Source organism: Micromys minutus, assembly GCF_963924665.1.
Source record: "Micromys minutus genome assembly, chromosome: 13".
Classification (NCBI taxonomy): domain Eukaryota; kingdom Metazoa; phylum Chordata; class Mammalia; order Rodentia; family Muridae; genus Micromys; species Micromys minutus.
This window is the reverse complement of record NC_137982.1, coordinates 47,881,475-47,907,165: the sequence shown is the minus strand read 5'-3', so window position 1 is coordinate 47,907,165 and position 25,691 is coordinate 47,881,475. Positions and strand designations below refer to the sequence as shown.

The window sequence follows — 25,691 nt, the reverse complement described above, 5'->3', positions numbered from 1 at the left end:
TCTGGTCTCTGTGGACACCTGCATACACTTATATGGATCCACACATCCATCCAGCCACGTGCACACACATAAATAGAAATAAAAGTGAATCTATAAAAAATGAAAACTTTTTTAAAAAATTATACTGAACTTTAAATTTTATGTTCTTTTTTTTTTCTAAATATAGAAAAAATATTCAATCATCAACTCCAGGTTTAACGGTGTGTTTTGTGATGTTCTACCTTCTCATTACAGGGTCACAACATCTTCGCTAATTTGTCTTCCAAGGACTACAGCGACCTCATGCAGCTCCTGAAGCAGTCAATACTGGCCACAGACCTCACGCTGTACTTTGAGTAGGTATTGGCACTTAGTCCATTTAACAAATGGAGACCAACATTCTGCCCTTAATGAATTCCTGGGTCTGCACTGAATGTTGCATGTTATTCTAGCATTGCTCTCGGTGTTTCCCTCATCTAAATGAAGTTCATTAAGACGGTGCGTCCACTCCAAGCACTAGGGGCTACAGTGACATGTTTGAAGTCTTTCTTATGACTGATGAGCCTGCTCTGGATCTCATGACTCCGAGGCTTGGTGATGGTCATGCTATTTCATATGCTACTCTGGCAGATGTTCCCAAGTGTTATCTGTCTCTGTAACGGTCATGAACAACATTCAGGGATGGATGGGTGACTAGGAAGTTAAACCCATGTCCCCTGATCCTCCCTGGGATTTATATGTAGAACAGTGGAGAGTCTGCCCCCAAGTTCTATCAAAATTGATCTGTCAATGGTCACTGAAAACTCCTGCTCGCTTCTAGCTTTATTGACATAAACACTTACTGATTTCTTGCTGCCAAGTTCCACTCTTTGCTTCCCCAACAACCAGATACATCCTTTCTCCTCTCCCGGATCCTCTGTAGCTTTCTAACCCTCTCCCTCTGAGTTCTGTAACCCACACTCTGCTCTCTCTGCTGAGATCCTCTTCCTGACCGCATGTCTCCACTGCACCGACTTGAGTTACCTACAAATAGGAGGGTCTGTGATACTCCTTTGTAACTCCCCGCATTGTAGACACATCCCTAAATTCTGTCCACCCAACCTTCAAGGAAACTTAAACTTAGCTTGACTGTCCAAAGCCCTTCTCATTTCTCCCTCTATATTTTTCATTCTTTTCTTTAAAAATATTTTATTTTTTAGTTATATGTATATTATGTAGGGGGGACAGGTACACTCATGAGTTGTATGTTCGTGGAGACCAGAAGAGAAAGGGAGTCTCCGGACCCGGAGTTACAGGCATCTGTGAGCCAGGAGGCTAGTGCTGGAAACCTAAGTTAGGTCTTCTGCATAAATGGCTCGTTCTTCACCATTAAACCATCTCCCTGGCCTCGCTCGTTTCTTTTCCTTGCTGTCTTTCATCTCTCCCCTATAGTATCTGTCTGCTTTTGGTCACATCTAACTCCATCTTCTCCTTGGAAACAGTGCCGTGTCCCTTGTACCACAATCAGATCATCAATGCTAGAATCTGCTCCCCACCCCCACTGTACCGTCTGGCTCAACTGACCCTCCTTTAGGTTTGGCCTCTGACACCACTTTCCCTCAGAACCCTACTGTACTCGACACTCCATCGACTAGAATTAGGCTCCACTGTGAGAAATGGAAGCTCAGAGCAACAATTTCCCCAGAGACCCACCATCTGCGGTGGCGCAGTAGCTAGTGAGGTCCTCGTGGTCCATGCTTCTGTCTTCCTGTGATGTCCACCTCTTAGCCAGAGACAATGGCTCAAGCTCTACGGTTGCTGCATTTGTGGAGAATGAAAGTCTGAACAAGGTGGTGGCTGACCCAGTTGTAGCAGTAAACGGCAGGCCCTCAGAGGAGGGCAGCACTGAGGAGCAGCCAGCGCTACAGCGCTTTGCTCGGAGCCCAAAGTGCAGTGGAAGGTTGACGTCACACCCAGACCTTATGACAAGGAGACTGCCTGTTTGTCAGTTTAAGCCCTCCACTGCCATGAGCGAGCAAGCCAGCTCTCATATGTCTCTGGAAAAAAAACAGAGAAACGAAAAGAGAGAGTTCTGCCGTGGACAGAGCATAGGGTAGGCATAAGAAACATGTATCAGATAGATGGATTTGAGATTGATCAAGACTGGATTTTCTCAAATGAAAGCCCAGAACCCAGTCACTCTGAAGTTAGGGTCTCTATAAGTCACATACCCAAAGCTGTCAGCTTCAAAGTCATAATAAACAGCTGAAGTGTGTGTCTGTGTGTCTGTCTGTCTGTCTGTCTGTCTGTCTGTGTGTCTGTCTCTGTGTGTCTGTGTTTAGCCATTAAATTTTGGAAATATACTTAGGTGGAAATGCTTTAATCCAAAATTCAAAGTTAACTGGACTTTCTCTTATTTAGTGAGCAATCCTACACACACACACACTACATATAAAAAGTTTTTAAGAATTTTATGTATCGTGTGTGTGTGTGTGTGTGCACATGCATGCATACACATGCATGTGAGTACATGCACACAGATGATAGAGATCAATTCCAGATGCTATTTACCTTGTTTTTTGGAGACAGGGTCTCTCACTGACCTGGAACTTACCAAGTATGCCAGACTGGCCGGCCCGTGAGTCCCAGGATTATAAGAGTGCCCCACCACACCTAGCTCTTTTTTTAAAATATTTTTTATTGTTCTCTCATATATTACACCCCAACCACAGTTTCTTCTCCCTCCCTTCCCCTCAGCCTACCCCCCAAGCTCACCTCGCTTCTCCCCCAGATCCACCCTTGTTCCTCCTCTCAGAATAGCAGGCCTCCCAGGAACATTGACTAAGCACAGCATAAGAAGCTACAGTGAGACCAGACACAGACATCACACCAACGCTGGACCAGGCAACCCAATAGAAAGCCAAGGAGCAAAGGCACGCTGCGCTCCCTAACCCGGGGAACGGGATTAAATGCAGGGACACGTGCTTGTACAATAAGTACTTTACTATCTCCCCAACCTAACACATATGAACTTTAATTAGGATAAAAATATAAGCCTTTAAAACTCCGGGCTCCGTTGCTAACTAGCTATATGTCAGCAAGTGCATTGTCTTCAGCAAGCACATTGTCTTCCCTGACGTGCTCCCCTTCATGCTCAGAATGCCAATAGCCTACTTTACATGTATTACATGTCCCATGGGTGGTGACGTCAGTAACCCCGTTTGCTTTACAATCTACTTGCTCCACGAGCGGCCTTCACTGTCATGGCTGCCCGTCCTTTCACAGACTGATGCTCCTGGATTTGGGATTTATGGAGAAAACCCATATTATGACGCTTTTCTTCTTCCTTCCTGGCACTTGTGTTATTTTTCTCAAAAACAGAAGCATTTTCTAAACCAAGTTTCCAAGTAACTCCTAAAGGGACAAAAGCAAGGGGGGGGACACCACCCTCAGTTCTTGGCGTCCATTTATCAAGCTCTGTTAGGGATGCGAGTAGTCACTAAGCGACCGCGGGATGCAGTCAAGGAAGTTGGTTGCAAGTCGTTTGCTCATTACTCTGCTCTTATCTTACCGCTGCAGCCCCTGCTGATGTTTGCTGACTCCCACAGAAGCTGCCGTGCCCCTCTTCTGTCAGCATTATTGCCTTCGGGGTTCTGAATAGCTCATTCTCTAATCTAGACCTCCAGGGGACTGGTCCATGCGCCGGTCTGAAGTTGCATTAAAGTACGGCCATATTTTCAACCCAAACAATCCCTTGGGTTAATGAGGGAGAAGCAGCTACTATGCACCTAGTTACCTGGGTGCCTATATTTCACCAGTGTACAATTAGGGAACTGGAAGGCATGTTGCAGGTGACATCATTCATTCCGTCTCCCTGACTTTGCTGATCAGGCACCGATGGCTGAATGGTTTAGCTTAGGTCACAAAAGCAACCATTGGCAAATTTTGAGCCCTTATCCCTCGTTTCAGGGTGGTTTCCCACAACCACCCCATTCCTTCTCTAATGGGCAAGTCAAGAAACAGTTCTACTTGAATTATAGCACGTTCTATATCAACATTGACCCCATGCTAGTTAATATCAGTCAGTTTAGCTGAGTAACTAACCTGGGTCCCCTTGCCCAGTGTAGTTGGAGGCAAAGGCTTGCATGCATTTAGTTTAATTTTGAAAATAACACCAAAGAGTGGAATGGCTTAAGGGCTGGAACCAGAAAACCATTGTGAGGATACACCCCTGTTGGTCACCAGAACAGTGGTTAGAACCTGAAGGGACCATCTTGAAAGTCTTGTATGCTACATTTCCCAATTGGCCTCCATCCCCATGTTCTCTTTGAGGCCTGGAAAGTTCTACAACTGTCTCCAGGCCCACACATGTGGAGTACAAGCATGTCGGGACAGCAGTAACCTCTGCTCAGGGCAGCAATGGCAGGGGTTGTGGTATCAGTTGCCCTAGCGATTGCTGGAGGAAGGTAGGGCCAAGAGGATAATACAAGATGGATCCTTTGACTCATCCTATAGGTCTATTTATCATTAGCTGTCCTGCCCTTCCTACTCAAATCAGAAATATAATTACAGGTGTGGCGTCACAATCTTGTAATCCCAGCTCTTGGGAGACCAAAGCAGAGTGATTTTCATGAATCTGGAGTCACCTGGGCTACACAGGAAAAAAAATTAAAAAATGAAGTTATGTTGGAATTGATCAAACTGCAGAGGAAGCCACTCTAGGAAGAAGAAAGTCACTCTGGAAATGCACAGATGGACAAGAAGTGGATTCTATCTTTTGAGGAAGCTTCGGGGTTCATTCTTAGGGGGACAGGAATTTCTGTCATGATCCAGATGGGAAACACGAGCTACATAGGTAGAGACACCAGAGACCACACTAGACACTTTCATTCCTAATGGCAGTGGGCATCCTTGAGCCTATGGCCAAAAGCACACAGGAAAGGACTTACAGGACCGTGGAACAAGAATAAACAAGCAAAACCCTTGGTGTGAATGGCTAGGTTCATGCCCTAGATCTGGGGTTGATTGTTCAGTCTGACTTTCCCACTAGTTGAAAACTCAGCTGTTGAATAACTTTTAATTGACTTTATGTACCTGATTCTAAGTCCTCCATCTAATAAGTCCTTCATCTAATAAGGCTTTGATAATTAAATAATAATTTCTCCTGATCAGGCAAAAGTTGTATATACTATGTCAAGAACCAGCTACAAGACCTTGAGAGAGTCACTCATTCGATTCTTCTCTGCCTTGGTTTCCCTGTCAGAAATATGCGTTTGGACATTTTACTCAGGCCCATTTGCTAAGGGCCCAGTGGCAGCGAATGGAGATTGCCTATAGGAAAGAGCTCTGGTGATTTAAAACACTTTGTAAAAGAGAAATCCTTCAGCCAGAAACTCCATAAAACACGCACCATAAAAGAAGACACTAGGGATGGGCAGAGAGAGGGACAGATCTACAATCACAAAAGTCCAGACTTCACAGATGCCACAGATGCCCTGTGATGCCTATACTGTTGGTATCTAGCCAACAAAGATGAGCTATGGCCATTTCTTCAATTAGCCATGGAAACAGGAAGTGATAGATCCCCAGTGCATACTTGGGAGCTGTGCATACACATATCCAATTCTAGAAGCAGCCTGAGGAGACAATCTTTTGAGAAATAAAATTGTATTACATTTTTATTTATTCTGTACGTGCACTCAAGTGTCTGGGTGGGTGCATGCACGCATGCTACGGTGCATGCTATGGTGCATGCGAGGAGGAGGCCAGGCAACAACTTGCTGTAGTCAGTTCCCTCCTTACACCACGTGGGTCTGAAAAATCAAACCCAGATAACCAGGCTTGACATCAGTCACCTTTGCCCCCTGAGCCATCTCATCAGCCCGTTAGATACAGATAATCTTGTTAACTTCGTAGTGTGAATGGGGAACTCCAGGTCTGGAGAGCTTTAGTCAGTTGTTTCTAATATTCAGTGGTACATCTGGGATTGAACAGGCAGCTGGATCCCAGAATGGGTTTACGCCTTCTGCCATTCTCTCTGTGGTTGTCTTATTAGCAGTTTAAGAGTAATGAAGGGGAACTAAGGCCCAGTCTTAGAGACATTTAGGCATTGGTGACAGGGACAACTCCAGTATACACATGCTTGAGTTTCAAACACAAGAGGCGCCAGGCCAACTAATACGCTACCACCCAGAGTGACCCTACATTCACTTAGCAAGATAATAATAGTTTGCTCCTTCCTAGAACACTGGGTCTCCCTAGCCATGGGTTTCTGGCCAGGTTTATAGTATCAGGTATGAGCTTCATTCTGTGGCGCAGACCTTAGAGCCAAGCAAAGAGTGGTTGGCGAGTCCCGTAACATTCACGCCGCTACTGCACGAGTGGATACATCTTGCCAGGCTGGTCCTTCTTGTAGCTTACAGGGTGGATGGCTTCCCTACTTCAACAGGCTGCAGAGCATCTTCTGTAACAATGGAAGCTATACTTCTTTCTCTTTAGCTAATTCTGAGAGCCCTTAAACTTGATATACTGCCTGACATAATGAGTCCCCAAAACATAAACTTTTGACTTTGGTCGCTCATATCAACCTATAGGTAGATAGTCTTCTCTCTGTCTGACAGAAATGGTTACTGACCACCACCCTGAAAGGTATCCAGTCTCACCAGACAGGGGTGCCTAGGCTCACGGAGAGAATGTGCTCGGAACTCATGTGTTCCCTGATCGGTCTCTGGGGCAAGCAGTCAAATGGCATCAGACTACTCTTTAAACTGGAAATTACTAAACAATTCAGATTCTATGGAACCTCTCAAGTGCCCACTGCTTTTCAGACCAGCTCTGTACATGAAGCAAATCACTCTTCAGCTTGAAAACTGCCACTGCCTCTTGTGCTGGGCAAACATTCTTCAGCAGCAATTATGGGAAATGTTCAAATGAATGGCCTCTTTGTCATCGTCCTTCCAGAGGGTTGCATTTAGTGGCATGTCTCAAAAGCATCTGATGGCAGTCAACTGTGCTAAATTATTTTAGATTGTTTGGAATAATCGTTTAACCTTCCTTTGAAAAAGTACAGCGATATCAGGATGAAGTATTAAAATATACAATGTGAACTCAACAAATATTGCTCCTGCTATTCAGACAGAAATGTCCGCTCATTCATCATCCAGTGGGTGTTTATTAAGAACCCACTGTGTTCTGTGTATTCAGCTTCCACAGTTGTCTGTACCCAGTCAGTCACAGAGTTGCAAAGAGGAAATTAATGAAAAATAAGATGTTAGTGTGGGACTTAACTCATCACTGTCTTTCTTGTACTTTAAGAGAGCCAGATGAGTTAGCCCGTGGAAACTCTTCTAACATTAGGGCAGAAAGCCTATGGTGTGTTGGTAGGCACAGATTTTAATAGTTCCTGACAAATTCCAAAGTGTCTTTGGACAACTCATACATAGCCCCTCTTCCATGATATGGTGATGAAATGGAAATTGGGAAGTTCCAACCCAGATGCTTCCTTTACCTCAGGCACTGTGCTACTCACCAGGACTGTTTATGTAGGTGAGATGTGTGCAGCTCTTACCTTTAGGGCTCGAGATCCCTGGGGAAGGGAGGAAAATGAATACACCTGTGGCTGCAGCGTGCACTGAGTGGCTGGGACAAGCTCCCTCAAAGCACCCTGTGAGCTGGCTGAACTGTTGTGTTCTGGTGCTATCTCATCTTCCAATGCTGCTGGCATTAAGAGTAATTCTAATCCTTTGACCTTCTATAGCTTTCAAGTCTACTCAGACTCTTAACGCAGGACCAAGCGTGTGATCCCTTTTGCCATCTTGTCTGGCCCAATCCTAGTTTAAGCCAAAGAGAAGCTTCACTTAAAAATGAAACATACCTGCAGTGGTACACATCCATGACCCCAGAAAGATAAAGCAGGATAATCTCGGGTTCGAGGCCAGCGTGGGCTACTTGGTGAGGCCCCTGGCTCAAAACTAAAACAATAAAATAAACAGCTTTTTCCCCTTTAGTCATAATAAACTGAGATTGTCACCTACATTTTGCTTTTCTAGTTCCCTTCTCAAGACTTTTCTGCCAAAGTCTAGAAATCTTTTCAGGATCTACATTGTAAAGGATTTATTTTATTTAAAAATGGATTGATTGATTTGATGATTGATTTGTTGATTGATATGTGTGTGGTGTGTCTATACTGTGTGTGTCTAAGTATGTGTACAGACGAACTGAGTATGGGAGGAAGCCAAAGAGGATGCCTTATCTCTTAGAGCTGGAGTTAGAGGCACTTGTGGGACACCCAGCTTCTTATGTGGGTGATGTCACCCTGATTAAGCAGTGCTCTTAGCCCCCAAGCCTACAGATCTGCCATTAAAATCAACTATAGACAAAAGGTTCTTGTGTAAGAACACTGTAAGGACAGAGATCGCAACCTTGCCCTGTACCCATTCTCCCAGCCCACTCGTGCCCACTTTCATGACCCTACCAGGTGACTCTGGAACTGACACGGCAGGGAACACATAATGATGCCTGTCGCTGCAGCAATAAGACTTCCTAACATTTGTAGACTGTCAGACGATTCAAAGGGACTAACCAAGTACGATCTGTGTACATGATGTTATATGTGCACATATTATATGTTTTGTGAATATATAAATTTCCAAAAAAATCCAATTAAAATGTGCACAGCAGTGATGATTTCTCATTTTGTAAATAGAAGACACTTTGAGGAGAATCCACAAATCAGGAAGGTTTTCAAAGTAATAAGAAATGCTGGATAACAGTCTTCGGAATTATTTTTGAGGGTAAGTCTAGTAGTTTTGTTCAAATGGAGATTTTTTTTTAAGACTGCTATTTTTCTGAGTGGCACATATGTCAGCAGAGCAGAATAAAAAGCCTAATAAAAACATATCTGATTATAAATGAGATTTTCCAGTAAGTTGCTCTTCACTAGCTGGGCGCTAGGCATCGTCCTTGAAAGCCAAGGTTCCCAACGATCTGCCTCAGAAGTTAATGGCATACTTCCCCGTGACAAAGAAGTCTGCATCCAAGGGTATTATATAGTTTTGTGGGTTTTTAAATATTCATTTTAACAGCCTCTTGTTCCTGGAAAGGCTCCTCTCCCAAGCCATTTCCTACGAGCTGTTGACCGTGTCATCTATGTGTGCAGATGCCTATGTATGCCGAGGATCTATATACGGGGAAATGAAACCCATCCCCAGACACGCTGTGAATTTCCAATGCTTTTTTGTTTGGGTTGTCACAAGGAGAGCAGAAACACAGCACCTGCAGTGTGGACCGTTCGGGCCTAGGCCAACTACTCCAGCCCTCTGGGAGTGCCCTCTCCCCCCTCTTGTTAGGGATAGAAACTTGTATCAGGGATTGGTTCTGCCTAGGCACAGCAGCCTATGACCTCATTGTCTTTCATGAAAGGTTGGCAGCTGAGACTCATGAGCACAAACTCACAAGACAAAGGGCTACCTGGTCCCAACAGACTCTGCTACACACCATTTATAGACACATCCCCGGACAGTAGATATGGGAGACGGGTAACTTAGAACTACCTAGATTTGTGCATAACTGCCCCGTGACTTTGGGGAAATAACCTCACTTTGCTTCATCTTGAATTTTCTCAGCCGATAAATGAGAGAATTTTACATAGCAGATTCCTCCAAATGTTGAAAACTGGTCTTGTGGTCTATAACTGTGGTGAAAACTCAAACACAGACAGTTGTGGTATTGTGCACCTGAAACCCCAGCACTGGAAGAGGAAACAGAGCATCAAAAGGTCAGGGTCAGTCTCAGCTGCATGTTGAATTGAGCTCCTGAGAACCTATCTCAAAAAATAAAAATTAAAATTAAACACACACACACACACACAAACATAGAAATCATTCTATGACTCAACAATTTTATATATACAACCAACCAGACAGATGCAAATGCTTGGAACTAAAAAATTCACACTCATAACACATCATGAATACTCACAAAAGTATTGGAACTGATCATTAGGAAATGAACACATAAACAAGACAATGGTGGGCCTTGCAATATTGTAACCAATGAGGTAGAATAGTCTAAGAGTATATCAAACAATATGGGTCATTCACACAACATTCAACACTGAACAGCAAGTGGCCAAAAAATACATCCACTTGATTCGTACTATCATATGATGTTTTAAAATGCACACTGTTCTGATCACTTATACAGAAAAGTTCTAGAGACACACGTGAAGATGGTTGTTATAAAACTGGGGAGGCAGCCATCTCACAGGCAGCAGGCTACAACCTATGCCGCACGTCGGTCACCAACGATTGGACTTTGGTGTTTTGTTCTGTTCTGTTGGGGTGTGTGTGTGGTGCCGAGAACCAAACCAAAGTTCTCCAACCTTGTATATTTTTGTCCAGCTTAGCCCCTGACATCTCAACTTTAACACTCGAAAATCATCGTCTATAAGAATGTTTTTTTGTTTTTTTGTTTTTTGTTTTAATCCTTGAGGGTCATAGCCAAAGCTTGGGAGGACAGAGGAAATATAATCTATCAAGAAATAGTCCCTCTTTGGCCATGGAGGAAACATTGAATTAATTTGATACATTTTTATGTCTTGTAAAAAGATCCTTCGTATCCCTCTTCTATCTACCATCCTTTGGGATAATAAATGCTCCTTTTCTTCCCAGTGTGATGGAATCTAGCTTTGTTAATGTCATGTTAAACCCATGACTGACTCTGAGTTCAGGGAACTCAAAACTCCAGTTATTAACATTTTTTCCAGGGTGACCTTGAACTTGCTCTGTAACCAAAGGATGTTTTGGACCCCCCCCACCCTTCCACTTTAGCCTCCATGTGGCTGGGTTGATAAGCCTATGGTACCAGGTCTAGGCCTTGTGCTCTTACTTCACGCAGCTTACTGTGCTGTCTGGTTTTCCATAGTTAGAGTCTAGTCAATAAGATCGTGACTGGGCTTCCCTTACATTACATTTGTAACTCTAAGATATACCGCATTTGTCTTTGTCATCCATCTAGGGGTGTATAAGCAAAGGCATGGTTCTCTCTCTCTGTGTGTGGTGTGTGTGTGTGTGTGTGTGTGTGTGTGTATGTGTGTGTATGTGTGTGTGTGTGTATATAGTAGTAGTAGTAGTAGTAGTGTATGTGTGTGTATGTATGTGTGTGTATGTGTGTGTATGTAGTAGTAGTAGTAGTAGTAGTAGTGGTAGTGTATGTTTGTGTATGTGTGTGTGGTAGTAGTAGTAGTGTATGTGTGTGTATGTGTGTGTGTGGTAGTAGTAGTAGTAGTAGTAGTAGTAGTAGTAGTGTGTGTGTAGTGGTAGTAGTAGTAGTAGTGTGTATGTGTGTGTATGTATGTGTGTGTATGTGTGTAGTAGTAGTAGTAGTAGTGTATGTGTGTATGTATGTGTGTGTATGTGTGTGTATGTAGTAGTAGTAGTAGTAGTAGTAGTAGTGTGTATGTGTGTGTATGTATGTGTGTATGTGTGTGTGTGTGTAACAATTAGAATATTTAGGCATTGTGCTCTTTGCTTACATATGCCAACTGTCTCATTTAACCCTCCCAGTAAGTCAGTGAGTTAGCAAATGAGACACCCAACCTGTAGCTTGAGAAACTGAGGCCCAGAGGCCTTAGTAACTTCCCATGGGTGCACAGCAAGTAGTCGAAGGAGCAGCAGTTTAGACGCGGCTACTTCCCAACCTGGTGACAGCCATGAGTTTAAGCGCAAAGGTGGTAAAATTGTTATTCTCTGAGCTGGAAAACTAATCTTTATCTTGAATATACTGCCAGGGAGTTTATCTTGTCTTGAATCTCCCATGTTGAGTAATGAAAAGGCGTTCTGAAGTTGTCCTGGCTTCCTGTCTGTCCTTGCTTTTCTCTGACTTTCAATGTCACAACACACAGTCCTGACCACACTGTTTTATGTTCTATAGATTTATAATATCCTTTGTTATAAATACATTTAGAAATGATTGCCACTTTCTCTTGATGTCTCAACATTTTTTAGGTGATTTATTTTGATATTTCTTTAGCCTCATGATTTCAAATATTAAGTTACTGAGCTCGGGTCACCTTATATTTTCCCGTAACTGTGTTTATCTCACGCCAAAGACTGAGAAATTTCATTCCAACGTCGCCCCCCACATTCTTCATCCCCTGCAGGAGAAGAACGGAGTTCTTCGAGCTTGTCAGTAGAGGAGACTATGACTGGAGCATCCCAAGCCACCGAGATGTGTTTCGGTAAGAAAAGGCATGCATTTGTGTGGGCCTTTCTGCTAGTAGACAGTTAGCCACAATTTTTCTGTGTACATTGGAAAGGTTTCAGATTATCCACTGAATGGATGACTAAAATAGTATTTAGTAATTATCCAAAGTATTCTCCAAGAAGGCAACCACACAGAGGTTATTTGCTGAGCTGGAGACACCACCACATGCCACCCATAGTCATGTTCCCTCTTGAACTCACAAAATCTAAAATGAGAACCCTTGGAGTGTGTTGGTAGATCTGGTAGCTTTGTGATCAACACAGAGTCCTGAATTCTTTAATTGCCTGGGGACAGTTCCTTCACGTCTCCATGTTTTTGCCTGTAAGAATAATAGCATCTAACTCTGTGGCTACAGTGAAGATTCAGCCGGCCGGCAGTTAGTCCTTCAGTGAGGAAAGCATTCGTGCAGAAGCAGGGGGAAAGGGAACCCTGCAAGATGCTCCTTACTGAGGAGCAAAACCCAACAGTAGATGGAGTTGTCTCCATTTGCACAGAGCTTAGCATACTTAGCATAGTTTGGGGCTGCTTCTTAAAGGCTGCCCTGGTCCAAAGGGGTGGCTGATGCTTGCACAGTCTGGCTCGCACCATGAATGACTTATTGTTAGCTGGGACTCTGCCCACTCCAATCCTGCTCTGCCATCTGGGCAGCAGACATGTTTCCAAGATGTTGAGATCCAGCAGGGTTTAAAATGCTAGCTGACAGTGAGACAGCCCTCTGACCTTTTACCTCTTACCCTTTCTTCTGGATCCAGTCCTGGGATACTTTTCATGGTATACTTCCGGTACAGCTTGGGGGAAAGGCAGACTGAAGATGAAAGATATACCTTAATTTTCATCCTTTTATCACACCTGATAACACTCTCACAATGATTTGAGCAATTTCTAGTGTCTCCATGGTTCAGCATAAATCCTAGTTAAATCTTGCAAACCCGATTCACGTTGTACCTGTGTTTTATATATGCACAGAGGAAGGAAAACTATAGCCTGATACATTTTTTAAAATGTTTATAAAATATAAGAGATGCCCGGGTCACACAGTGTGTCTCTCTGCTAAATCGAGGCTGTGTAGAGCTGTGAACATAGAAGAGCTTCCTCTCAGTGTGCCCCTCACCTCTTTGGCATGGGTTTCTGTCCTTTGTCATCTGTGCTAAGTCAGATTCATCAGCCACACGGTCTTGTATACCGAGATCACCTCGCTTTTTGTTCAGAAAGGGAGAAGCTCCTTCGTGTTATTTTAACCAGAGCCAGCTTGACTCGGGTGTAGAAAGAGGGTTTTTCCTGCTTTCCTGGATTTGCCGCAGACAAAACAAAACAGAAAGGGCAAACGGGAGGATGTGAGAGGCCTTTGTCTTCTGGGCCGTTTCTGCTTCATGATGGCGAAGCAGAGCAAGAGGACTATAAACAGTGTGGCTCTTGTTGAGGAAAGGAGATGTGGGCCGGCCCCGCTCCTTATTTGTTTTATGGATCTGGGGTGAGTTTGCTTAGGAATGCAACAGAAGATTATTCAGGCTGTTTGTTCTACTCTGTTTTTCAGATCAATGTTAATGACAGCCTGTGACCTTGGAGCCGTGACCAAACCGTGGGAGATCTCCAGACAGGCAAGTGGTGATTAATGGCAGAGCTCAGCAGAGGAGGGACGAAAGGGGGACCGAGCACTGGCCTCCCCCACTGAGACCAGGGTCTCTGCAAGGTTCTGGTCTGGCAAGAAGCCACAGTCAGCTAAATCATAAGGCATCTTACCCCACAACCTTTCTCTCCAGTGTTCCCACTGAATAGGGTTGTTTCTCGTTGCAGGACGTTTCAAATGTGCCAATTCCAATCAGAATAACACGTTGGCCATTCATTCCTTAAGCCAAACAGTTTGCAATACTGTTTTTTTTTTTAAAAAAATACATAACCGTGTTTTTAACACAAGATCCTGTTTATCACTTATGAAAAAGAAAATGGGAAAGAGAAATCCTGGTTTAACAATTTAAGTGTCAGAGGGCTTTATTGCCAGCATGTCCAGTGTCCCACTTAATTTTTGACATGACTAATAGTGGTCTGTGCGTAGTTTCTCAATGCACCCACGCATTATTTTTAAGCAACAGGAGTATTGAATAAAGCAGCTCCTTAATCCAAGATCCTTGATTACTAAGAGGAATGGATAATAGTTCTTTAGGTTTTTTTCCTCCTTCTTAACTTTATTTCATTTTATTTTATTCCCTTGAGACAGGGTAACTTCATAGTCTCTAGGTTTCTCTCATATTCTGTGGCTCCACTGCTGCTCCTGCCTCAGCCTCCCGAGTATGGAATTAGCCAGCAGCAAACTCACTGAGTTTTATGAGACACCTATTATGTAGACTGTAAGTTCCAAAACAGTAACTTGGGATCTTAACATGACATTTGGGGGGGAGATAAGATATATCCATATATCAATAAATGACTGTTTTGTGCATATGTTGTTTTATTTAATCTTGCTTTAAAACACCTTTATGGTAAGTATAACATACCACACAAACATATCAAGTCATAATCCCAGAAGCCTATAACCACCACCTGCAAAGAAACGGACCGCTTTCTATATGCGAGAGTAGATGCAGAGAGGGTTTGCTGAGGGAGAAGAGCCTGGCTTATCCAGATGGGTCCCACCTCCTGTCACAAATGTCCTTGTAAGAGAGCAGAAGGCTCAGAACGCAGAAGAACAGACAATGTAAGGATCAGATACTGACCTGTAAATGTCTACAAACCAGGGAATGCTGGTAGCTACCAAACACCAGAAAGAGGCAAAGAACAGAAGGAGTCTTCAAAGGGGAATACTGACAACCCTGGGCTTTGGCCCATCACCCAGACCTGAACTGCTGCCCCAAGAACTCTGCAAGAATAAACCTATTATCTTAGCCAGATGTGGAGTGACACATTGTAGTTTTAAGAAGTTAATTTGGCCATTTGCAAACAGGAAGGACTGGGCTCTGGATAAGTAGCCTGAGGTCTTCCATAGATGGTGGCTGGTGGACTGAAAATAGACTCCCACCTTTCCTTCCCAGCTTCTAGAGGATCACTGCCATCACAGCCGACGCTCACCCCAGGGAGGGTTGAGTGTGACTCGTAATTCCTTGGGTTACAAAAAGAAGGAAGGAAGAAGACACAGAAGACCTTCAGGAAGCGTCGGCAGGAGTGAGAGAAGAGAAGAAGGCTGCAGGGCCACACAGAGGCCATTGTGGGTCGTGGAAAAGGTGGTTGGAGAGCAGCGACCAGCAGCAAGGGAAAGGTTCTAAGCTGGCTTGATCTCCTGGAACGGTGCAGACTCCCAGAGAGTGATCATAAACTGAAAAACTTAGAACAAGGTAGACCAGCAGATTAGCACCTAGCCTTCATTCGTAAAGGGCCAAGCTTGTCTCCACAGGCTGGAAGCATCTTCGGTTTTAAACACCATAACTTAAATGGGTCTAACCTTCTGATGTGGCAACATGACCAAAAGTGGGGACATTCACAAAAGTCAAGCTCAAGAACCAGGAAATGACGTTACAGCAACAGCAAGAACCAACATCTCGTATTTTAAGTGAATTTATAAGTTTTTGCTAGGCAAAACTCATGGTGGCCAGCGCCTCTGTTTTCATTCTGGGCTGGGATGGTGGACCATGAGGGCCTGACAGTAGAAACTAAATGCCTTCAGCAGTCCATTGGTCCAGACTTGTTGCGTTACCCTGTTCTACCAAGAAGTACAATCCATTCCTTTGCCCGGCAAGTAGAAAATCAGAAACAGTTTGTGAGACTAGGTCTGGCACAGTTTACCCTTCAAATCATCAGAAATGTCACTCACTGTCCTTACAGACAAGCAGCCTCTTCCCAGAGCAGACAACCTGGATGGCCCATTAGTCTAAAATCTCCAGATAACACATGCCATCCCTACAACATGTCTAGATGTTAGCCAAGGACCTAAATGTTCCCAAAACACGGCATCAGACAACCACCTCACCCACAGATTGCCACCACAGTTTCCCCAGGAAAAGAGATAAAGGACATTTGTAGCCAGTGTCCGTGAAGATCCTGAGCCCTCCAGGCATTCACCGTTAAGTCTCCACCAACAGTGAGCCTGGTTTCCTGTGGGATGCTTCCCACCCCCAACCCCATCCACCCCCACCCCCCACCTCCATCCCCCACCTCCCACCTCCATCCCCCACCCCCCACCTCCATCCCAATCCACACTCCACCCCCTACCCCAATCATGACTTTCTTTCCAGGGCTTTTTAGTTGCCCTAGGAAAATGACCCCTTTTCCACTGTGCCACATTACCAGAGGGTAAGCAGCTTTCTCAGCCTTCTTCTTAAGTGGAGATTCCGAGCTGGTCTTTATAGTCACAGACCTATGGTTTCTAAAGCACTAAAGTGTTCTTAAACATGGAAAAATGTGGTTCTTCTCTATACGAACGTCTTAGATTCATTTGCTTTCTGACATTCAGGAATAGACAAATGTAGTAAATCTGTTTCTTTCTTGTGTCCTCATTTGAGGACCTGAGACCTTACAGGCTTTCATAAGAGAACTATGTCGTTACATTCTTTTATGAGCCATTTTTTTTTTTTCATTTATAAAAAGTTTTGCTGGGCCAGCAAGATGGCACATCGGGTAAAGGTGCCAAGACCTGAGTTCCATTCCCCTAACCCAATGCCTGCAAGTTGTCCTCTGACCTCAGGCAACACACTTACATACACACACACACACACACACACACACACACAGATACACAACCACACACACTCACACATACATACACACAATCATATACACACACAATCATATACACACACAATCATATACACACACACTCACTCACACACACAGATTTTTAAAAGTCATTTGAATTTATTTTTTAAATAATTTAAGTTACCTGCTTCATTCAGCTATTTTATAAGTATTTGGCTATTTTATCCATAAGTATGCTGGCCAAACAGTTAATTAAATTCTTATGTCAAAGCTGAGTCTTAATTGATATTTTTCATCTAAAGCATACCTTAATTTTAATATTTCTAGATTGGAATTAAGACAGCTTTATCTCCATGCCCACAGCACTGGGTTTTTCTGTTCTCTTTCATCCCTCATTATAAACCTGATAATCTTTTCTGAGCTCACTCGTAGAAGGCCTGGGGAAATAGTCAGTAGCTACATCGGATGCTATTAACATTTGATTTCCAATCTCTTCTCTAAAATTACACATTCCTTAGGAATAGCGTCTGCTCTCTCTCAGTGATAACTGCACAAGGCTGTAAGGCCTCACTAAGATGATGCTACGTACTTTAAGGTTCTCTCTCTCCCTCTGTCTCTCTCTCTCTCTCTCTTTCTGTCTCTTTGTCTGTCTCTATCTGTCTCTGTGTGTGTGTGTGTCTTTTTCACTTATTTTCTTTTCCTCTTTTTTGTGACTTTTTAACCATCAATATCTTGCCTTAATACCAATTGTCTTCTAGACCAACATCAGCCTGGCTTTGCTACAATAGTAAATCTATTCTGAGTCTCAAACCCTGAAAAGAATGTGTTTCTTCTCACATCACAGACTGGTGTGGATGGGACAGTTCCCGTCCATTTGAGCTGTTGTCAGTTTCATTGTGACACATTAGAAGTCCCAAACGGTCAGATAAAGAATTTGTGTTGTTGACTAACACCTTTCGACAGCTCTGAGAATCCTGTGGGAAGGTGGAACTTAGAGAACAGGCAGCAGAGAAGCTGGTGGCCCTGCCAAGTGTTGTGCAAAGGACAGAGCAGCTGCAGCTCCTGTAGTGGAGATGACAACAAGCAGGGACAACACGGGACATCAGCTTCTGGCCTCTACGTGTACTCACACACGCATGCAAGTACACACACATCTGCCAACACACGTGTGCCGGCTTGTCTTACGTCAACTTGGCACACAAACCAGAGTCATTTGAGAGGAGGGAACCTCAGTTGAGAAAATGCCTCCATAAGAGTCAGCTGTAAGGCATTTCATTAGTGATTGATGGGGGAGGGCGCAGCCATTGTGGGTGGGTCCGTCTCTGGGCTGGTAAGCCTGGGGTCTCTAGGAAAGCAGGCTGAGCAAAGCCATGAGTTTTTAAATTAAGGTTAATTTTTATTTTGTGTGTATGGGTGTTTCCCTTACATGTGTATCTGTGCGTGGCCTGAATTCGTGGTCAAAAGGCTAGAAGAAGGTTTTGAATTCCCTTGGACTGGAGCTCCAGACAGTGGTCAGCCACCAGGGTGCTAGGATTCGAACTTTTGTCCTGGAAGAGCCCTCTCTCCAGCCCTCGACAACATACTTTGAGATAGAATGTAGCTCAGGCTGGCCCTGAAATCCTGATAATCCTCCTGACTCAGCCTCTCAGGCGAGGCATCATTCGGAGACTCATTGCTAACTTCCTAGACGTTGACTTTATTTTTAAAACTCCTCTTCAAAATCTGTCTTAACTGGGATTAGAGCACTCCTCCATTGTCAGGAACACAAGTTTAAGTGTGTGGGTTTTCTCAGCAACACCCCCACACATACACACACACACACACACACACACACACACACACACACACACACACCATGGCCTGATTAGTATCTCAGCTTCCTTCTTTAATGAAAACTCCAATTGGGAGTCACTTAATGATCCTGATGGGGTTTTTAAGTACAAATAAAACAGATTCCAGTTAAACTGGGGTTTTTAAGTACAAATAAAACAGATTCCAGTTAAACTGGAGTTTTTAAGTACAAATAAAACCGGTTCCAGTTAAATTGTGAAAGGATGGGGTGGGCAGGGCATCTTTAAGAGAAGAGCAGGATGCCCATTAGTGTCTTTGCTAGAAAGCACACACAATTCCTGCCTTGAGTGTTGTGTGCATTTACATTAATGCAGAAGACAAGGCTTCAGAGACATCTGGGGGAGGGGCCTGGGGCCAGGTTAATAAGACAGGGAACTGTTTCTTCTTTCAAAGCAAGGCAAGAGGGGTTGAGGGGAAAAAATCCAGAGTGTGGAAATTAAAGGTGGTGGCCAAGGCTGGAGAGGGGAGATGTGACCCAGGTCCCAACACCCACAAGTGCAGGTGCACATGAGGGAGTTTCTGATCAATTCCTCCTTCCTCTGTGCTGATGAATTCTTGAACGGGACCCATGCTTCTTATCAGAAATGTTAGAAATCCGACCTTACTGGATATCTGAGGTTTTTAATACTGTGTATTGCTACTGTCACCTTTATGGTGTGTGTGTGTGTGTACACATAAGTTTGATGTTGTCTTTAAATTTTATGATCCTTCTCCTCAGATACATATAAATAAAACTGCCTTTATTTTTCTTGCAGTGCTGAGGCCTCGTACCCATTAAGTGTGCACTCTATCACGGCTCTATCCCCAGGCCTCTTTTCCCTGAGATATGTTCTCACTAAAATCCAAAGGTATCTTCGAACTCACTCTATCACCAGGCAGGCCTTGCCTCAGAGCCCTGAGTGGCTATAACCACGGACCTGCGACGCCAGGCCTGACTTAAAAAACTTATCTTGATTCCGTTTACCTCGCCAAACTAAACCATCTCAATTTTGTAGGGCAGAAGAGTCTCCTCTTCTGTAAGAACATGAAATAGAGGAGAAGGAAAAAAAATTAGTTTGGGGGTTCAGGCTTCCTCGCTGTCAACTGTCTAGAACTTTTTCTCCCAAGTCTTCCAACATGCAGCCATCCCAGGCGGTCCGTTCAGAGATTTGCTGGCTGCACATCCTGGGGTCGTCAGAAATATCTGCTCGGCGTTTATCTGCTCCTTCAGTTTTCTATCCTCAAATGATCCGGAGAACCACAAACGGAGGGAGCAGAAAACAGCCTGTTTAGTGTGGCTGTGGGTCATCTGCGTTCATGAGCGAAGGGGGCGAACCTGCAGGTGCCTGTTGGGGGAGGGGAGGGGAGCAACCGTAGCATTGTGGGTATAATGGACTGCAGTGGCCCTCTGGGTTAGCCTGCGTCCGTGTGCACCATCGGCTGGCATGCACCCCGTGCGCACCAGTGCAATCAGACAATTTAGCGAGTAGCGACTGGGGCTCTACTCTAATCAGTGTTTTAAGTACCAGGCTCGGACAGCCTAAAGACGGTGCTTTTCAAATTAGGATAGTGACCATGCACATAAGCCAGAAACAACTCCCACATCTCACAGTGAGCAGCGCTACAAATAAAATCCAAATGTTTCTGTGTTTCAGGTGGCTGAACTTGTAACCAGCGAGTTCTTTGAACAAGGAGATCGGGAGAGGTCGGAACTCAAACTCACCCCCTCCGTAAGCCTGTTCTTTTAATATCACTGTGTACGCTTTGCAATGGAATTTTCAAAGGTTACTCCAAACCAGAGCTTGAAAAGGGGGAAGGCCGGAGAACTCCTGGAAGCTGGACAGTTTAACTAAACAGGCATGCGAACCACTGTGTTCCCAGGGTTTCTGACTGAGACTGCTGAACTGTTTAACAAGCTGAGCGCCCACAGCAGGACAAACAAGTGAGCGTGGGAGGGCGTGCTGGGCAGAGTGTGAACATCTCAGAGCCAGCGCTGGCATCTCACACATGGAACACTTTGGAACAGCAGTAGCAGAAAAGTAAAATCAAAAAGGAAAATCAAGCTGTCCAGCCTTAAAGAGATAGCTGGGTCTTTTTTCTGGGGGAGGGGTTGTTTGTTTGTTTGTTTTGTTTTTTGTTTTATTTTTTTCAGTTCTGAACTTTTAAACTCCCCAAAGCAAACAATTGCAAACTACTGGCTTGCTTACTTGCTAACAGAAATACCAGGATCCAGGCTCTGTTGGCTAAAATGCTATTTCTGTTGGACTCCCTCATGCAATCCCTGTTTGTGAATGCCAATGACAAGCTGGGAGTGCTGCTGTCCTTTCCTTCAAAGTAAAGAAGCCCTGGCCACCACCCTAAGGAGGGGTCAGCCTCTTCATTCCTAATGAGCAGCTAAAGCATCTTCCCTGGTCCCTCTGAGAGGGGGCAGAGTATTTTAAAGTGTTTTAAAGTAAACACAGTGGATTTAATGAAGCACACAGTGTGGATCAGTTGTCGAGAATGCCTCTTTTTGAGGATTTCCGGTCACCACCCACTCTCTGAATTTTCACACACCCCACCTTGCTGAAATTCTGACACCAGGGAACGCAGCAGGACCCTTTCCTACCTCGAACAGTTTCTGCTGAAGCTACAGCCCGTTCTCCTTGCTCAGGTTGACTCCCCTAACAGTTGCTCACCCGTAAAAGTCTAGAGGACCAGAAAGGTTCAAATGCACACCAATCATCTTAGTTTCTACGGGGTTGAAGAACACACTTTGTTCTTTCTGGTACTCGTTGCCAGATTTTGTTTTTGAAGTGAAAATCGTTGCTTTAGAATACATATAGTTCATTTGTAAAACCAATAACCCAAACCTCTCTAGGCTACGTAGCTACATTAAAATAAAAGCTTTTCCTTCCCTCTAAAAACCATTCCCGGGGTACTCACTCTCTGCAGGGTTTACAGTGCGGGAGCACAGGTCAGTTAGTTAAATGGGGGGGGGGGGGGAATAAATTGCCAGTGTCCGGAGCTGCCCAGTGTTGCAGGACTAAGGAACCTTTATCTGTAGACTCAGCGCAGGCCTTCTCTGGAGACATAAATGAAATTAATTTCATGGTGGATCTATAGCTGTAAATGCTTCTCTCTCCTCACCAAAAGGCTACTTAACATAGCTGTCTCCCCCGAGAAGTCTGGCTTTCCCTCGAGGACCCAGCATCAGACATGTCAGTAACGCGTCCGACGCTGACACTGCTGGCCTCCTTATCTCTTTGGTGCATGGTCCAGAGATCATCCCAGTTACTTTTCTGAGACCAAGCTGAAGCTGGCTGGACCACAGCCCGAGGTTTGTGTTAACTGGTTAGTAAAACGGGCTTGAGCGCTGTGTCATCAAGCATGGAGCACTGTGTAGCCGGAAATGAGGGGACACCATCTTCTCCGTCTTGTCAGCTGCTGGGGAATACTCATGAGTAAACACAGAAGCATATATTTCACTGAGGAGCACACGCGTGAACAAGCACATAGCCAATAAGCACACAAAGAGACTGTTAAGAATCTTTAACCATCATGAAAACGCAAATTGGAACCAGGGTGAGGTACCACTTCACAGTATGGAGATAATAAACCGGACTGCTTGTGGTTTAGATGTGATCTGATTCCCAGGGCTTCATGTGCTAAAACTTAGTCCCATTGAGAGCATGGGAGAGGCTCTGGTGAGGAGAAGCATGGCCTTTGAGAGCTTATTAGGACTAGATAAGTTCATTGGGAGGGAGCCTATGGCCAAATTCGTATGGGCTGTAGGAAGGGGAAAGACACCAGAAGACATGAACGTGTGTTCCTTGCCTAGTGCCATAAGCTGTCCTGTGACTCTTGGGGTTTCCAGCAAGAAGGCCAACAACAGATACAAGCACTCCAGCCTCCATAATTGTGAGCCAAACAACCCTTTTTCTTTATAAAGTGACTTGTCCTCTGGTGTTTTATTATAATGCCACAACATGTATAGTTACACAGAGATTTTTAAAGGGACATATTTAAGGCAAGCTTTATGTATTTCAGAAGAGTTGTCACTTTCTCTAACACATTTCACACTCTTCTCTAAATTCCAGCCTTTTTTTTGAGGGGGGGGGGGGCTAAGCAGAGCTCATTGGAGCCAATGGCTTTCTACCTACTACAGAGCTGTTTTCCTCAGATTTGGTCACAGGGGATGTCCACCACATACACCCCCACTAAGGCTCACCAGTCAAAGATGCAGCCTTTCCAAGATCTCAGGACTACGGGTGAGGCTTTGGGCCTGCCCTCGTGACCTCTGAGGGCCACCAGAATGGTGGAGTGCCACTTCTCACCTGGCTTTTTGAGACAACAAGTTATAAGGAGGTAGCACCTCTCTTCCAGATCAGCTGACACAAGGTAGCAGGCGCTGGCCTCTCTCCTAGAGCAAAGGAAAAGACATCCTCGCTGGAGCAGAAGTGGCTGTTTTTTAAGCAATACATCTTAACCCTCTGATTCCAATTGACTAAAGTCTCCCCAATAGAAGTAAATCACTGTGGCTTTTAGAAATGCATATAAATTATATCAACCATATAATGTCATAAAATTTAAAGGCTAGGATGAAAAAGGGATGGAGGCTTGCTGCCACTATCCATCCAAGGACAAATACTTAGTCACCTTGTCATTACAGAACCTTACCGGAAAACACATAATTGCCAATAGCACCCAACCCTTAAAAACCATCATAAATGGAAAAGAATCCATGTTTAATAATAAAAAAAAAAAAAAAAAACAAGAAAAGAAAAAAAAAAGAAAAGGGGAAGAACAAAGAAAAAAAATCACTGTTAAGGATTTTTTCCAATCTGATTTCTTTCTACAGAAAGGAAAGCCTGCATTATTTTTTGTGGCAACAAAATATGTCTTCTTTCCCCTTGACTTGTACCCAATTCTCAGTGACCTGGTGACTTGATTTAGTAACAGTTGCCTGTCCCTGCAGACAGATTTTGGCCCTAAGGTGTTGCAAGCCATCAAGTTCAAATAAATTCACTTACAAATCTCATAAGAAGGTGTGAAGCTACTTTATTTCTTATCGTAGATAAAGGGAAAGGAGGTCCGTGACAAGACCGGAACTTGTGAGATGTCCCATCGGTAAATCTGAACCGTTGTCTGACAAAGTGACTTAAAATACTCAGTGAATAAAGGCACGGCTTCTGCTTCCTCATTCTAGGCTATCTTTGACCGGAACCGGAAGGACGAGCTGCCTCGGCTACAACTGGAGTGGATCGATAGCATCTGCATGCCTTTGTATCAGGTACTTGTGTCCTGCTTGAGGTAAAGGAGAGCCTGGGTAAGGTCTGTTCACAAGTGGATCTCGGAGACATTCACAGGCTACAAACTGTAAACCCGCTTCTAATTTCCGACCCAAGAGCCGGTGCTGAGAAAATGGGGACCTCGGTTCTCTGCTGCTTTTCTAAACTTTAATCTCCGGGGCCTTACCTTCCTTGTCTGTCTGTAAGCCAGGGATTATAACATTTTGTCTCTTCATTCCCCACATGCTGCCCCATGAAACACAAAGATGCAGCCGTAACAATACCATCTCAAGAAAAGAACAATAGCCCGAAAGCCTAGTAACTAAGGAAACTCCCGAATGCATTAAAGTATGGAAGGCTTGGAGAAGTCTAGTAAGAAAGAAGCATACTTGGCCATGGGTGACTCTGCATTTCTCAAATGGAAATCTTTTTGCTTTTAAATTGTATTACTATCACGAGAAACACCAAGGTTTCACCAAGCATGTCTTTCTGCTCCGACCCCAGGGTCTGGACCACTGGGCTTTGTGTGGGAAGCGTCTTCCATCTTCAGAATCTGCCTCCTCTAAGCAAACATAACGGTGCCGAGCAGTGAAAGACCGCTAATGAATCGTTGCTTCTCTGCCTGGTGCAGAGCCCGCCCGGGGCAAGGAGACATGTGTCAGCTCTGAATGGCTCACATTCTGCTTTCTGAGTTTGGATCAGGGTTGGCATCCGTTCGCACTAAGAGTTTGGTGTGCACTGGCTTTTAATTCTGCTGCTAAGCGTCTGCTTTCATCTGTAAACCCCAGTGAGTTCTTTACCCCCGACCTAGCTCAATCAGTCTGAGCCGCGTTCCTAACTTCAAAGAGAGATGCGCGCAGGGTAGGCAAAGCCTCTTTAGTGTCTCACTATCTGCCACTCCATTAGGAACACGGGATTGTTTTTTAAGGACCTCACAGCCATTAAGTCTCAAACTTACCCACCACTTCATTCTCAGTTCTTTTAGAGACCTGTCACAGTCCCCTGAAAACAAACAAATTAGAATAGTGTCTTTCGAGACAGAAATGTAACTTTAATAACCACAAATGATAAAAGTAAATTCACTTGTTTCGTATAATCCATTAAATGCCCAATATCATAAAAACCAGTCAGATACAGCTGTAAAGTAATCTAAAATCAATTATTATGGTTACAAATGACTATAATATTCTCTCATCTAATAATGAAAGATTGGAAAAGAAACATTGAGGATGGTGTTCTTTATTATAGAGAATCCGAACTCTCCTTTCTTCCTGTCTGTGGCCTTACCCTTGACACTGAATTAGCAGGCCTCCACGTCGGGCCGCCATGTTGAGCCGCCATGTTGAGCCGCCATGTTGAGCCTCCATGTTGAGCCGCCATGTTGAGCCGCCAGGTGCCTCCTGCTTTGCTGAGTTGGCATTAGTTGCCCACATGAGGTTAAGTGTTGATGGTACTCCGTTCCCCGTGACTAGGTGTTACTGGGATGGATAAGTTAACCTTTTCTTAATAAATTTCCACGTGCTGCTAAGAGTCTGCATGTGGCTTCCACACGGAGTCATTAGGGTCACTGCTGCTGCGCAGTTCTTTGAGCCTACCATGGCCTTGCCACTGAGTACACTCCAATCTTAGGGTTGAAAAGGAAGTTAGTTACCTGAAATTAAACAGAAGAGATTAATGTTGAAGATT

At 44.2% G+C, this 25,691-nt stretch overlaps 1 protein-coding gene across 1 annotated transcript in view; it reads left to right on the top strand.

The window, feature by feature from the left end:
• PDE11A (phosphodiesterase 11A) overlaps positions 1-25,691 on the top strand; it is a gene marked incomplete at both ends in the record, with an annotated part of 323,910 nt that overhangs the window by 273,227 nt on the left and 24,992 nt on the right. Inside the window, 5 exons of the mRNA XM_080927937.1 lie at positions 235-335; positions 12,119-12,196; positions 13,757-13,820; positions 20,391-20,465; positions 23,924-24,007. Of these exons, the coding sequence (XP_080784063.1) occupies positions 235-335; positions 12,119-12,196; positions 13,757-13,820; positions 20,391-20,465; positions 23,924-24,007 (402 nt within the window). The remainder of the gene's footprint in view (positions 1-234; positions 336-12,118; positions 12,197-13,756; positions 13,821-20,390; positions 20,466-23,923; positions 24,008-25,691) is intronic.